Raw genomic sequence first — 16,506 nt, 5'->3', positions numbered from 1 at the left:
GATGTCAGACTAATAGAACAATTGTGTCTGTTCAGCTAGCAAGCTCCTTTTTTATCTTATCAGATGAACTACCCTGAATGGTACCAAGAAACCTTGTAGGTTCTTTTCTTAAGGGAGGATTGGAGAAAGTGTCAAAACCAGCCAAGAGCTCTTACCTGTGTCTCTGTCCCTAGTGTACCCCACATATTCGACCCCTGTGGCAGGCTGCTCAATGAATGGCTGTGTCTTTCTGTACTTCAAACTAGTTTACCATTAATAGAGGGCTTCAAAAGAGCGTCCTCTCATGCCTTTAAGGGACCACAGCTATACAAGGAATGGACAATCTAGCTTCTCCGCTCCACCGTTAGCAGTCAGACACATTTATTTAAACTTTCACTTAAACATTATATTTATTTCCCTCAGAACCTATAGCAGTAAATATAAAGTGAAACAAAGAATCATACAACCTTAGTGGGTTAATGTAATGTTATTCGCAACAGCAAGACACTAATAACAATTTCTCAGATGGTCCAGTTCCTTAGTTACAAATTACAGTGCATCTGGAAAGTATTCACAGCGCATCACTTTTTCCACATTTTGTTATGTTACAGCCTTATTCCAAAATGGATTAAATTCATTTTTTTCATCAGAATTCTACACACAACACCGCATAATGAGAACGTGAAAAAAGTTTACTTGAGGTTTTTGCAAATTTATTAAAAATAAAAAAACTGCAAAATCACATGTACATAAGTATTCACAGCCTTTGCTCAATGCTTTGTTGATGCACCTTTGGCAGCAATTACAGCCTCAAGTCTTTTTGAATATGATGCCACAAGCTTGGCACACCTATCCTTGGCCAGTTTCGCCCATTCCTCTTTGCAGCACCTCTCAAGCTCCATCAGGTTGGATGGGAAGCGTCAGTGCACGGCCTTTTTAAGATCTCTCCAGAGATGTTCAATCGGATTCAAGTCTGGGCTCTAGCTGGGTCCTCAAGGACATTCACAGAGTTGTCCAGAAGCCACTCCTTTGATATCTTGGCTGTGTGCTTAGGGTCATTGTCCTGCTGAAAGATGAACCGTCGTCCCAGTCTGAGGTCAAGAGCGCTCTGAAGCAGGTTTTCATCCAAGATATCTCTGTACATTGCTGCAGTCATCTTTCCCTTTATCCTGACTAGTCTCCCAGTTCCTGCAGCTGAAAAACATCCCCACAGCATGATGCTGCCACCACCATGCTTCACTGTAGGGATGGCATTGGCCTGGTGATGAGCGGTGCCTGGTTTCCTCCAAACGTGACGCCTGGCATTCACACCAAAGAATTCAATCTTTGTCTCATCAGACCAGAGAATTTTGTTTCTCATGGTCTGAGAGTCCTTCAGGTGCCTTTTGGCAAACTCAGGCGGGCTGCCATGTGCCTTTACTAAGGAGTGTCTTCCGTCTGGCCACTCTAGCATACAGGCCTGATTGGTGGATTGCTGCAGAGATGGTTGTCCTTCTGTAAGGTTCTCCTGTCTCCACAGAGGACCTCTGGAGCTCTGACAGAGTGACCATCAGGTTATTGGTCACCTCCCTGACTAAGGCCCTTCTCCCCCGATCACTCAGTTTAGATGGCCAGCCAGCTGTAGGAAGAGTCCTGGTGGTTTCGAATTTCTTCCACTTACGGATGATGGAGGCCACTGTGCTCATTGGGACCTTCAAAGCAGCAGAAATGTTTCTGTAACCTTCCCCAGATTTGTGTCTCGAGACAATCCTGTCTTGGAGGTCTACAGACAATTCCTTTGACTTCATGCTTGGTTTGTGCTCTGACATGAACTGTCAACTGTGGGACCTTATATAGATAGGTGTGTGCCTTTCCAAATCATGTCCAATCAACTGAATTTACCACAGGTGGACAACAATTAAGCTTCTGAAACATCTCAAGGATGATCAGGGGAAACAGGCTGCACCTGAGCTCAATTTTGAGTTTCATGGCAAAGGCTGTGAATACTTATGTACATGTGCTTTCTCAATTTTTTTATTTTTAATAAATTTGCAAAAATCTCAAATAAACTTTTTTCACGTTGTCAGTATGGGGTGTTGTGTGTAGAATTCTGAGGGAAAAAATGAATTTAATCCATTTTGGGATAATAACAAAATCTGGAAAAAGTGATGCGCTGTGAATACTTTCCGGATGCACTGTATGTGCAGTATGTACTCAATCAAAACAGATTTTATGCTTTAAAGGGGTCTCTGCAGAGTATGCATTATTACCAGTCAGTTTTTTAGCCAGACAGAATCTGAGCTGAGCATTTTGCAAAAGTGTCAGAAAAGCAGCTGAAGGAGTACTCTTTTCTATTAGGTGTCCGTTATTCTAATAAAAAAGAGCATCAGCTCCCTTTACTTTTGCACATAATGAGCACACTGATGCAGCTGCTGATTTGCTTGTTTTCATCACTGTGATATTTTACAGTTTTCACAAAACATGCAGAACATCTTAGAAATTTATTATCATAAGATCAAGGTTATTTTTCCCATGGGAGTAAACAGTTGCACCTTCCAATTAAGCAAACTATTCTGAATCCCATGTATCCTTCCCAGCATGCATTGCAGTCCTGTTCAGCTTGAAAAGACTACGATGCTAGGGAATAATAGCTGAAAAGGTTAAGAAGTCTGCCGTAGAAGTGGGTACTGTTAAAAGTATTTAAGGTACAGTTAACTGGGGTGTTTGTCTTGATAAAGGAACAAAGTATGAGTTTCTTTTATTTGTTTGTTTATTTAACTTTTATTTTCTTACTTTTCCACCAGGATATTGAATCGTATTTATCACAGCTGCGCTGACACATGACTCAACAGAAGAAACCACTACATGCATGGCCCAGAGGTCCATAGCCGGCGTTGACAGTGACTCTGAACCGGCAAATAATGAGTGGGACTGCAACAAAACAAAACTAAATCGCTTCAAGAGTGCACCTCCTCCAAATTGTCCCCCATCAGCTTGATTAGAAGGACTACTTCACATTGAAGTGGTGAATCTGCTGAATTATTTTTAAAGTGGACGACACATGGGCAGTAAGAGACACTAAGCAAGCCATTGTTTAAAAGGACACTGCTTAAGTCTGGGAGGTAAATAAAGCCTTAGAGGTGCCAATGTGTGTTCCTGTCTGCTTGGTGTGTTGGGCAGTGCGTTTGTATAGAATGTATTAATAAACTTTTCCAGGTTTCAAATCTCGCTATCCTGAACTTGAACATTTTGTTTCACAGGACTTTTTGTTTCACAGGACTTTTTTTCTAAGTTATTGGATTGCTTTTCTTTTTCCTGATATTGTAAGACTGTATCATGTACATAACCACTGTTAATATGATGACATATTAAAAGAAAAATTCATACTACCAGTTGTTGCGTTAAAACTAGAACTGAATGACTTTATCAATAAGCTATCATGGTTGCATAAACAGCCTTGTCCATGCAGATAAATATTCAGAAATCAGGAAAATTAGGAGCTGAAATCGTTGCCAAAATGGTGAGACTATTTATTTATAAGAACCTATTTAAAAACAATGGATTCTTCTTTTCAAGTTCATTAACATATGCTTTTACAGAATACACTAAACACGGCTGAAATAATGGCATGTAGTATAATGTAGGCGAAGAGCTCGGAAGTTGCCTGTAGGACTTGCCTGAAGAGTCTTGAGGCATTTCTTAAGACAAAGTCTTACGATTAAAGAAGTTTGCACTTTCTAAAAAAAGAAACTTAAGTCAAAAGCTTATATAAAATTAATAGCACTAACAAGATTTTAAAACAGTACAGATTGTGACTTTAACTGTCTGAAATATTGAGAATGTGGAGTGATTGCCTTTGTTTTTGATCGTTTTACTAGTTTTAAAACACGCAGACTTTTGTAATTATATGCAAAGGTTGTGTGTGTATAACAATGAAGGTTTCATTTTGGGACTTTTATACATTTCAATAAAGATGTTTATATTAAAAAACAAGTTGATGTTTTTTTTTTTCCCCCCATCATGTGTCCTTAAATTTTGGAAAGCTTTTCAAAGTCTTTGAAAGTTGAAAGTCCTTTCATCGGAGCAACGTTTCAGCCGTGGAATGGCCAAATGGGGAGGCAGCTTGATGGATGAGGTCTCCAGGACTCTAAAAATATCCAAATCTTATTATGTGATATCATCTACTGTTAAATTCTGCTCCGTACTTCTAAAATTTTTATTATTATGCTGTATTAAGAATTTGTTCTGTTCTGTGTATTGTGTTGTATTGACCCCCTTCTTTTGACACCCACTGCACGCCCAACCTACCTGGAAAGGGGTCTCTCTTTGAACTGCCTTTCCCAAGGTTTCTTCCATTTTCCCTACAAGGTTTTTGGGAGTTTTCCTTGTCTTCTCAGAGAGTCAAGGCTGGGGGGCTGTCAAGAGGCAGGGCCTGTTAAAGCCCATTGCGGCACTTCCTGTTTGATTTTGGGCTATACAAAAATAAACTGTATTGTATTATATTGTATTCCCAGGGCATTGATAGTCACGACCGAGGAGGAGCCAGCATGAGGGATGAGGTTTACTTGTCAAAAGCACTAACAGTTTATTCCAATTAAAGTGCATTTGTATATGTGCAAACAGTATAGTTAATAAGTTACTTAATAAATAAATAATCCATAAAATTGTCATCAAAAGTCAATCAATTAAAAACTTGATTCATTAAATAGGTTAAAATCCAGTACAGAAAAGTAAAGTTGCTACATGTATCTTGCTATAAACTCTTTCTCAGTCCTCTACATGATCCAGGGGCGTTTCATGGACTTGGCCCACCACATCCTTCTGATCTGTCACCTCACCTGGTACTCGCAGACCCTAAACTGTCAACTCCCTGGGCACCGTGACATCTTTTGGATGCCACTGTATCAGGACCCCAACTTTGCTCCTGCTCTTATGGCCTCTCTCGCCAGCTGCAGAGAGCGAACCCACCTCCCAGAGCCACCCCCAGCCTCTTTGTCCTACTCGCTGTAAACTAATCAGCTGGCTTTTCCTGCCTAATCATCCTTGTTTTTCCTTTCTCTAAAATTAGTGATTGCTCTCCCTTTCAGTTTCTCTCTTTTCTTCCTACTCGATCTCTGCACTGACCCCGCTCCCTTTTATCCTATGAATCGTGCTCTTCTGGTGCCGTCTGATTTCCATGCTGCTGTTGGCTGCCAATTACTAATGAATGGTTGCTTGTGCTGGCATGTGCACATCTCGTAATAACATCGGCTAAAACAATGGGATGTGCCGCTACTAAAAGGATTATACAATTAAAACAAACTACACCTTAAGTCAGCATTCTCACTTGGTGGGGATATAAAATTTGATGACTGCAGCTCCTGAGCTCATCACCGCAACTAGAAATTATAGGAGATAACAAATTACACAACTTAGTGGCAACTTTTTAGCACAACTCCACCTTTCCAGAGAATCACAAACTCGCCCTTTCTACTGACAGCCAGTAACGTGCTGATTGACCTTTCCAGTGATGTACTAATGCTTTCCACATATGACAACTTTAGTTGCAATCTCAGCCTTTTTTATTTATTTTTTTCCCATTTGGTTATAGTGTGTAAAACATGACACAAAGCACACATTTCACCAGCTTCATTGCCAATACATTGCATGCATTATGGTGCCAGCTGAGCACTCACTGATGGCTGTCTGTATGCCTTCAAACAAAATCTAACCTGTGTGTTTTAGTCGGTGTACATTGCAGACTGGACTGACTGAGTCTCTGGGTATGTCAGACTAGATGACCGCCGGTGACTAGAGTGCTCCCTGACTGTCCTTGACTTGCTAAAATTATGTTAATTAAGTCTGCAAAACAAAATCGTAGAAAAATTGTGTAGTGTGACAAGGCATTTAGCTGAGGCACTCTTGGTACACCTGCTGTTATCCTACCCAGATCCAGTCAGAGTGTTCATCAAAGTCTGGAGACGGCCACAGTTCTAAGTTCCAAGTGCTGAGCAGGTTGTTGGTTAAAATATGTGAAGTAATATTGTTTCAGGACCTCAAAGGACCTTCAGTTTCAGGCCTACAGTCTTTTCTGCTGTCCGAGTGACCCGATGCAGTTTATGTGACCAGATGCACTGACGTGCCGGACTGCTATGGAGAAAGCGGCTTTCAATGGCAGCTGTACAAAAGTGGACCAGCACCAATCAAGTCAGGTTGAACTTTTAACGCTGTACTTTTTAGACTGTGGAGTTTGTTCTTTTTATGAAATATAGTTTTCTTTAGTAAAACATATTGAATGTATGCTAATTGACTTTATTGAACTTTAGTATTTTTTCTTACTAGCTGAATGAAGATTATTTTAATAAAAATATAGCTATCATGTAGTATATGGTATTATGTTATCTATTTATTAAATTGTGCTTCTATCATCTTCCAATAACCTGGTGCTCAATCCCACCAAGACAGCAGACATGGTAATTGACCTTTACAAACCGCAGTTACAGGCTCTCTCCCCACTAATGAATGATTCTGCAGTATATGTGGTGGAAGCTTTGCAATTTTTGGGCACAACTATCACAAACACTCTTAGCTGGGACATTAACACCACTTCCATCACTAAGAAGGCTCAGCAGCAGTTCTACTAATTATGCTAATTAAAGTAATTTCCCCGCCAGTCCTGGTACAATTTTACAAATCCATAATTGAAAGTGTGATAAAATTCTCCATTTTTGTCTGGTTTTACCCTGCAACAGTCTATTCCAAAGATAAATGACAGCGTGTTATGAGGTCTGCCGAGGCAATAACTGGCTGTGCTCCTCCATCAGTTGCAAACCTGTAGGCACCTAATGTCACTGAACGTGTCAAAACCATGGGCTCCTCTCACTAGGGGCCTCATGTATGAATGGTGCGTACACACAGAAATGTGTAAGAACTTTTCCACGTTCAAATTGCGATGTATAAAACCTACACTTGGCGTAAAGCCACGCACTTTTCCACAGTACCTCATGCCTTGTCGTACGCAAGTTCTCAGCTCGGTTTTGCAGACTGGCGGCACCCAATGTCAAAGCAATGGTACTGTTCCTGTGTGGTTACTCATTATTTTCCTGACGCGGCTTTATAAATAACACTAAAACTAACCGCATATTGTTTATTAGTGTAATGCATTTGATTGTAATTATCTTGTAACAATATAATGGTCCAGGGAATAGCCATAGTATTCCAAATACAGTACCATAACTGCTTTAGCGTTGTTACTCTCACTTCTCCTTCTTCTTCTTCTTCTTCTTTCATCTCCTCCCATTAGGAGTTGCCACAGCGGATTATCTTTTTCCATATTACTCTCACTGCACCACTCGGAGTATTTATATCACTGTATCTGAGTGTGAATCACAGCAGCAGCTGATCGGAAAGAGAATTATCACAAGTCCCACGACACAGGAGGTTTTTTGTTTCGTGTGGCGCTGCTGGGAAGTGTAGAATTTTGTACCGTGATCTTTGCGGAAGCAAGGCTGAATGTGGCGACACGTGGACCACGTGCCAGTGCGCGTGAACGTGTTTCCGGGCGTTGGCGGCTGGACTTTAGCGTTTTTGTTGAGGTAAGCCAATTCAACTTTATTTAATATCCAAATGGTCAAAGTGTAGACACCGGTTTCTTCTGTTGATTTTTATTATGAATGATTATGTTGTGCAAAAAATAATATTCATCGGATTTAAGGTGACCAGAATTTTTTGGGCCAATCTGGGGACAGGGGGCGGCTAGAGGAGCGTAGATTACTCCCCTCGTGTTCCGTGATTGAAGTTCTCCCACCACTACCGATGTAAAACTTTGAGTCGCACACGCTGCAGATCACAACAGAAGTATCCGGGGTCAGACGCAAATAGGAAAATTCACGCTGAAGCCCATCATTGAACTGACACTTCCTTTTAGCACTCATGTTGAATCACAGGGATCACCGAGCCAAAATGCCGAAACAACAGGTGGAAGAAAAGAGCTGCTGTTGCATCCAGAAGCAAGCCACGCACAGACACAGACACAGACAGAGCACGAGTAGGGACTTTAAGCACTACAGAGTACAAAGCAAAAGCTTATCATGTGATTTCTTGCCAACGTTGCAGAATGCGGTAAAGCATAACCTCCGTCAAAACACCGCACACGCCCACCGAGTTCAAATTATCGTGTTGATGAAATACATTCAAAAAAGTAAACCAGCTGAAACCGGAGACAAAATCGTAAAACGGGACATGTTTCTGAGTGGGGGCAGTTGTCAGAAAACGGGGACGGATGGTCACCTTATCGGATTACATTTCAGTGGTGGATTATTACACAGTATTAACTGGGAATTTTCGTTATTTTATTTTAAAGTGGCATTGATAGTATTTTAACTTATTTTAATTTATTTTGACATTGTCGTAAAACACTTAGAGACGTTTATGTATTTTTGTCCACCAGACATATTGCCTTCATCAACATCGTTGCACTAACTCATTCACACTGAAGATGATTTGCAAAGCGCGGGGTGTTGGTTTTTATTTGTTCAATGTATTTGGACAGTGCATTTGTATATCGGAGCCTTGTTTACAAGTGCTGCCCAGGTTGCCACAGATGGTGGCGGTGTCTTTAAATGACCCGCTGCTCACACTTGCGACACCAAACAAGTCACTCAACCTGCCTGTGCTCCACTTGGAAAGCCAAAAGAAACGCAATTAAATGAAAGTGGTGTCAACTAAATGAGCAAATGTACACGACAGAGAGAGCGAAACACGCAGACTGTGCCTTTGTGTGAGGAAACTTTAGCATGGCACTCGTGTCAGCTTCATGTGGAATTAAGGTGAAGGATTAAATAACATGGCAGCATCTGTCATTCTATACACCCCGTTCAGGGATGCTCTGCGCCAAAATGCTGTTGTTTTCAAGCCCCCCTTTGAATTATTGGGGTCTTAACTCTTGTAAAGTGGAACAAACCACCCAACGGTGACCTCAAAAGCTTTACTGTCTGTGTAATAGGACTACAGTGTGGAAGAGAGAATGAGTGTGTGTGTGTTTAGCGATGCGAATGTCCACATTACTGTACACGACTCCAATGATGTGCAGTTTCACTCATTTCAAGGTGCAGGCCATCCAAAGTTAAAGCACAAAACCACGATGTGCTTGTGTGTTTAACAGCCTCTCAACAAAAGGTGAGTGTGTGTGTAAGTCTCCCTTTTATGTTCAAAATGTCTTCTCTTTTACTCCTGTATCATATTTAACGTAACACCGCCAGCCCCCTGCCGGTATTTCTTCTGTGTTTTCAGAATGTCCCCATCTGCCCCAATTCTACTTGAAAACTCATCTGTCCTGCTTGCACGCTGGTGTTTTCTTACAGCCCTTATTAGTTTGCATCTATGGCTGTTGCACTCTCTTGTCACGCATGGATTCGTCTGTTGTTCTCTTCTACAGTATCTTCGTGTTATATATATATATATATATATATATATATATATATATATATATATATATATACGTGTGTGTGTGTGTGTATATATATATATACTGTATATATACAGTATGTGTGTGTGTGTGTGTATATATATATGTATATGCGTATGTATGTGTGTATATATAATATACAGTATACTGCATGTATATAATATATGTATATATTTGTATATAAATATTATATATGTGTATATATATATATATATATATAATATATGTATACAGTATATATAATATATGTATAAATATTATTTATATATATATATATATATATATATATATATATATATATATATATATATAATATATATCTACTAGACATTAAGCCTGTTACAATAACGGACGCTAGAACAGTAGTGCATAAACATTTGTATGAACAGTCTATATTAAATGGCAAGGGACCATGTATGTGGCTGTAATATGTGTCACTGTATTGTGTGCCTTTAATTTTCTCTCTCAGTAATACTGGTTTGTATTTCTGTAAAATGCCTGTAATTTTGTCTGACAGTAATACAGTGGAACCTCAGTTCACGACCATAATTCGTTCCAAAACTCTGGTTGTAACCCAATTTGGTCGTGAACCGAAGTAATTTCCCCCATAGGATTGTATGTAAATACCATTAATCCGTTCCAGATCGTATGAACTGTATGTAAATATATATTTTTTTAAGTTTTTAAGCACAAACATAGTTAGTTATACCATTGAATGCACAGCGTAATAGTAAACTAAATGTAAAAACATTGAATAACACTAAGAAAACCTTAACAACAGAGAAAACTAACACTGCAAGAGTTCGCGCTATAGCCTTACGACCCGCTCGCTAGAAACACTTTTTTTAATGAGCTTTCAGCACAGGGAAAAAAATGAACATTTGAAAAATCCGTAATTTAATAAACAACCAAGAAAAGTAACATTGCAACAATGCACGCACCTGTGTGTGTGTGTGCCTGTGTCTCGCGTGTGTGTCTCTCTTTAGCGTGCGCCTCTGTGTGTGTGTGTGTCTTTCTCGCCTTTGTGTGTGTGAGTGTCTGTCTGTCTCTCTCTCGCCCACGCCTGTGTGTGTGTGTCTCGCGCGCGCCTGTGTGTGTTTGTGTGTCTCACGCGCGCCTGTGTGTGTGTGTGTGTGTGTGTGTGTGTGTGTGTGTGTGTCTGTCTCGCGCGCGCCTGTGTGTGTGTGTCTGTCTCTCTCTCTCTCTCTGCACAAGGAATGCACAGGAAGAGACTGAACACGTGCCGTGTGGCCCTGCGCATGCGCACTTCACAAGAAGAAACACACCTGGACGCACACAGGGGTTTCATTGAAGAGGATACAGTATATGTATATATATATATATATATATATATATATACCATATATATATAATATACATCTCTATATGTATATATTGTATATATGTGTATATATATAATATATACAGTATGTACTGTATATATGTATATATATATATGTATATGTATATGTATATGTATATGGTATATATATATAATGTATAATATACGAGGGATATCCAGAAAAAAAGGTTACAAGTGCCCTGGAGGGTGCAAGGAATTTTTTTTTTTGAAGGTTGGCATACCTGCGTGTAGGGGGGTCCTAACGGTCAAAATAAGCCTGGGACCACGTCAGTCAGTTGTGAAATGTCATCACAGCAAGCGAGTTCGTCAACCTCTGCTGAGGCCGTTTGCTCCACCTACCGCCCGATCGAGATTCGTTCGGTCATCAAGTTCCTCACTTTGCGTCGCAAATCCGCGGCCGAGATCCATCGTCAGCGTGTGGAAACAAAACTGAAAGAATTCTTGGGTGGGAAACATTTTTCCAACGATGAGGAGGTGAAGGAGACAGTGGAGAAGTGGCTTTCGGAGGTGGAGCGGAGCGTATTCGACGAGGGTATAAAAAAGCTGGTGCCCAGGCTGAAGAAGTGCATTGAAGTTGACGGCGATTATGTTGAGAAATAAACACATATTTTGGAACATACCCTGTAAATTTGGTTGAAATATATTCATTTTTCGATTTTTAACAGCTGTTGTAACCTTTTTTTCTGGATATCCCTCGTATATTATATATGTATGTGTATATATATATATTTATATATCTATATATAGCTATATATCTATATATGTATATATATATATATATATATATATATATATATATATATATATATATATATAAAAATATATAATCTTCATTTGGATCTTGATCTTTGTTTGTCCCTGAATGAATTAGAAGAAGAAGCACTAGATGGCAGTAGGGAGACAGCTAAAACATAGGCATTGCATTAAGAATCTCCTCCAGGCTTATACTACTGAAGACTGTAGTACTCCAGTCACACCTCATAACACAGACATTCAAACTAAACAAATTGTTGTGCTTTAAATTAACTAAAGAGATCTTCATTTAGATCTTGATCTTTGTCCACGAATTCCATGCATGTGTAGACCACCTTCCAGTTTAGTACGTTGTTTTTACTCACGGATGTCAACAATGTGCCGGAATAACGAAAGGGGTAGTGGACAGTGTTACGCTGGTTAGCTCCTGAGGCCTGGTTACAGAACGAGATTACCGAAGATAAAAGGTACGTGCCTACGTAACATATGAATGAAAGAAAGACAGTCGGTAAAATGAATGACAACGTAACAGCACGTTCCGGAAATTATTATTGTTACGTTGTAGCTGGCGAGTGCTACGTGTCTCACAGTTGTACCGTGGCTTGCTCACATGTCATTGAAGTGATCCCTATTTATGCTTTAAAGAGCCTGGATACCTATGTGTCCCCCTTTTATAACCATTGCTCTGTGTATATTGCCTTACTCTTTGAACTGCCACAAAGCAACCTGCGAGATTGGAGAAAGGTTGAGATGAGTTCTTGAGAGGAAACGACACCGTCGTGAAAACGAGACGGACTGTGAATGGACAGAAGCAGAAATGCTCCTACACCTCCAAATAATTACTATTCGGACAGTGATTCCGAGTAGGCCGTTCCTATCGAATCAATGTCCAAGGGTTTTCTTTTGTAATTTTGTTTCCCTTATAAAACAATCATAATGCTGTGCGACGAAGGGCCCAGTTCACAACTGGCAGCCGCGTTTAAACAGGGAGCCCTTCACAAACAACTTTAACATGCGCAACGTAGTTGGGCACACATGGCTAGTACATATATACAGTATAATGTATGTATGTGTATGCATATATATATACAGTGCATCCGAAAAGTATTCACAGTGCATCACTTTTTCCACATTTTGTTATGTTACAGCCTTATTCCAAAATGGATTAAATTCATTTTTTTCCTCAGAATTCTACACACAATACCCCATAATGACAATGTGAAAAAAGTTTACTTCAGATTTTTGCAAATTTATTAAAAATAAAAAAATTGCGAAAGCACATGTACATAAGTATTCACAGCCTTTGCCATGAAGCTCAAAATTGAGCTCAGGTGCATCGTGTTTGCCCTGATCATCCTTGAGATGTTTCTGCAGCTTAATTGGAGTCCACCTGTGGTAAATTTTAGTTGATTGGACATGATTTGGAAAGGCACACACCTGTCTATATAAGGTCCCACAGTTAAAAGTTCATGTCAGAGCACAAACCAAGCATGAAGTCAAAGGAATTGTCTGTAGACTTACGAGACAGGATTGTCTCAAGGCACAAATCTATACGTATATGTATGTATATATATGTGTATGTATATATATATATGTGTGTGTATGTGTGTATATATATATATATATATGTGTATGTATATATATATATATATATATATATATATATATATATATATGTGTGTATATGTATGAATCAGAGTGAAAAAATTATGTCGCAGGCTAGTCCATTTTGCCAAAATTTAATTGCAGCAACTCAAAATTGTATGCAGCACTTTGTATGGCCCCTGTGTTCTTGTATACATGCCTGACAACATTGGTGCATGCTTCTAATGAGATGACAGATGGTGTTGTGGGGGATCTCCTCCCAGATCTGGACCAGGGCATCACTGAGCTCCTGGACAGTCTGAGGTGCAACCTGGTGGCATTGGATGGACCAAAACATTGGATGTTCTATTGGATTTAGGTCAGGAAAGTGTGGTGGCCAGTCAATGGTATCAATTCCTTCATCCTCCAGGAACTGCCTGCATACTCTCACCACATGAGGCCAGGAATTGTCGTGCACCAGGAGCCACTGTACCAGCATAGGGTCTGACAATGGGTCCAAGGATTTCATCCTGATACGTAATGGCAGCCAAGGTGCCTTTGTCAAGCCTGTAGCGGTCTGTGTGACCCTCCATGGATATGCCTCCCCAGACAATCATTAACCCACCACCAAACTGCTCATGCTGAATGATGTTACAGGCAGCATAATGTTCTCCATGGCTTCTCCAGACCCTTTCACTTCTGTCACGTGCTCACGGTGAACCTGCTCTCATCTGTAAAAAGCACAGGGCACCAGTGGTGCATCTGCCAGTTCTGGTATTCTATGGCAAATGCCAATCGAGCTGCATGCTGCTGTGCAGTGAGCTCAGGGCCCATTAGAGGACATGAGGCCCTTGGGTCACCCTCATGAAGTCTTTCTGGTTGTTTGGTCAGAGACATTCACACCAGTGGCCTGCTGGAGGTCATTTTGTAGGGCTCTGGCAGTGCTCATCCTGTTCCTCCTTGCCCAAAGGAGCAGATACTTGTCCTGCTGATGGGTTATGAACCTTCTATGGCCCTCTCTAGCTCTCCTAGAGTAACTGCTTGTCTCCTAGAATCTCTTCCATGCCCTTGAGACTGTGCAGGGAGACACAGCAAACCTTCTGGCAATGACACGTATTGATGTGCCATCCTGGAGAAGTTGGACTACCTGTGCAACCTATGTAGGGTCCAGGTATCGCCTCATGCTACCAGTAGTGACACTGACTGTAGCCAAATGCAAAACTAGTGAAGAAACAGTGAGAAAAGATGAGGAGGGAAAAATGTCAGTGGCCTCCACCTGTTAAACCATTCCTGTTTTGGGGGTCATCTCATTGTTGCCCCTCTAGTGCATCTGTTGTTAATTTCATTAACACCACAGCTGAACTGATTAACAACCCCCTATGCTACTTAACTGACCAGATTAATATCCCATAAGTTTCATTGACTTTATGCTATACTCTGATTAAAAAGTGTTCCTTTAATTCTTTTGAGCAGTATGTATATATATGTGTATGTATGTGTATATATATATGTGTGTATGTATGTGTGTGTATATATGTGTATGTATGTATATATATATATGTATATATGTGTATGTATGTATACATATATATGTATATATGTGTATGTATGTATACATATATATGTATATATGTGTATGTATGTATATACATATATATGTATATATGTGTATGTATGTATATACATATATATGTATATATGTGTATGTATATATATATGTATATATGTGTATGTGTGTATGTATATATATATGTATATATGTGTATGTATGTATATATATGTGTGTGTGTGTGTATATATATATATATGGCGTTCTCATTTGATAACCAGGATTCAGCCAGCTCTCTAGCACTTTTATTATTGGCTTTAAATTTTACTTGTACATCGTCCCAATTAAATGTATGTCCTGTTGATTTAGTATGCTTATAGATCAATGACAGTGCGTCCTTTCTTCTGACGGCGTTGCGGTGTTCCTGTATACGTGTTGCGATTCTTTTTGAAGTTTGTCCTATGTATACCGCTGAGCACGAATTGCATGGAATGCTGTATACTGCGTTTAGTGTTTCTGCTGTCGATTTCTTGTTTTTGGCATTAAAGAGGACCGTGCGCAGATTGTTCATGGGTTTGTGTGCTATTCTGACACCTGACTTGGCCAGGATGCGTGCAGCACCTTCAGACGCATTGTGGTGATAAGGGAGTGAGTGCCAGGTTGGGTGGGGTTATGATTCGAGTCAATTGTTTGTTGAGTTTTTTGGCGTCATCTGTGTAGGCTTCGATTAATGAATGTTTTCGAGTATCCGTTTGAAGTGAAAAGGTGGAAGAGATAGCGTCTCTCTTTCATTTTTGTTTCCTTCGTATTACAGTGGGTGTGGACTCATCTGAATAGAGTTTTAACACAGCTCCGTTTATGAGATATCGGGTGGTTGCTGGCGAAGTGTAATATCTTGTCTGCATGGCATTCTTTACGGTAAACACTAGTCAGGTTGGCGTCATTACTTCTTTCAATGTAGATGTCCAGGAAGCTGATGTGTCGGTTAATTTCTTTCTCCATTGTGAATTGGATTGCCGGGAATATTGAGTTGATGTGCTTGTAGAATTCATTCAGCTGATCATTTTTTATTATGACGAACGTGTCGTCCACATAGCGTATCCAGATTTTGGGTGTGAACTGAGATGGAGCCATGTTTTCAAATCGTTGCATTACCAGTTCTGCTAGAAGTCCTGATAACGGCGATCCCATTGGCATGCCTTCTTTCTGAGTATAGTATTTCCCGTTAAAATGAAAGTGAGTTTTTTGGCAGAGTGATATTAGGTGTAGTATGTCTTTAATCGATAGCTTACTTCTTGTTTCTATAGTGGGGTCACTTTCCAGTTTCATTAAAAGTGTTTCTGTGGCTAGATGAATCGGTATCATGGTGTATAGCGACACAACATCAAAAGAGACCATGATTTCATCCTCGTCGACGGATAAATCTTTTAAGCGTTGTAATGCCAACTCAGCGCTGTTCACAGAATATTCTGAATCAAAAGTTAGATGTTTGAGTAATTGGAAAAGTCTTTTTGATAAGTTATAGGATGGTCCGCCTATTAGGCTGACCACTGGTCTGAATTTCAGTGGTGTTTTATGTATTTTCGGGAGTCCGTAAAATTCAGGGCAGATAGCATCGTTGGATTTCATTTTATAATAATTCTGTGCATCGAGGTGGTTGTTATTCCGGAGTTTGGTCAGAGCAGTGTTTATTCTATTAAGTGTGGTTTTCGTTGGGTCTTTACTCAGCTGTTGATAAGTGTTAGTGTCAGAAAGCATTTCTTCTATAGCTGTGGTGTATTGTTCTTTGTCTAAAACGACAGTTGCACCTCCTTTGTCGGCTGGTGTGATGATGATGCTGCTGTCATTCTGTAG

At 40.0% G+C, this 16,506-nt stretch overlaps 1 protein-coding gene across 1 annotated transcript in view; it reads left to right on the top strand.

The window, feature by feature from the left end:
- katnbl1 (katanin p80 subunit B-like 1) overlaps positions 1-3,186 on the top strand; it is a 47,612-nt gene extending 44,426 nt beyond the window's left edge. The window contains exon 10 of the mRNA XM_039742068.1: positions 2,763-3,186. Within this exon, the coding sequence (XP_039598002.1) occupies positions 2,763-2,795 (33 nt within the window). The 3' untranslated portion in view covers positions 2,796-3,186. The remainder of the gene's footprint in view (positions 1-2,762) is intronic.
- Positions 3,187-16,506: the final 13,320 nt, after the last annotated feature.

Source organism: Polypterus senegalus, chromosome 18 (assembly GCF_016835505.1).
Source record: "Polypterus senegalus isolate Bchr_013 chromosome 18, ASM1683550v1, whole genome shotgun sequence".
NCBI lineage: Eukaryota > Metazoa > Chordata > Cladistia > Polypteriformes > Polypteridae > Polypterus > Polypterus senegalus.
Note: the sequence above shows the minus strand (reverse complement) of the source record. Positions and strands in the feature narration are given on the sequence as shown.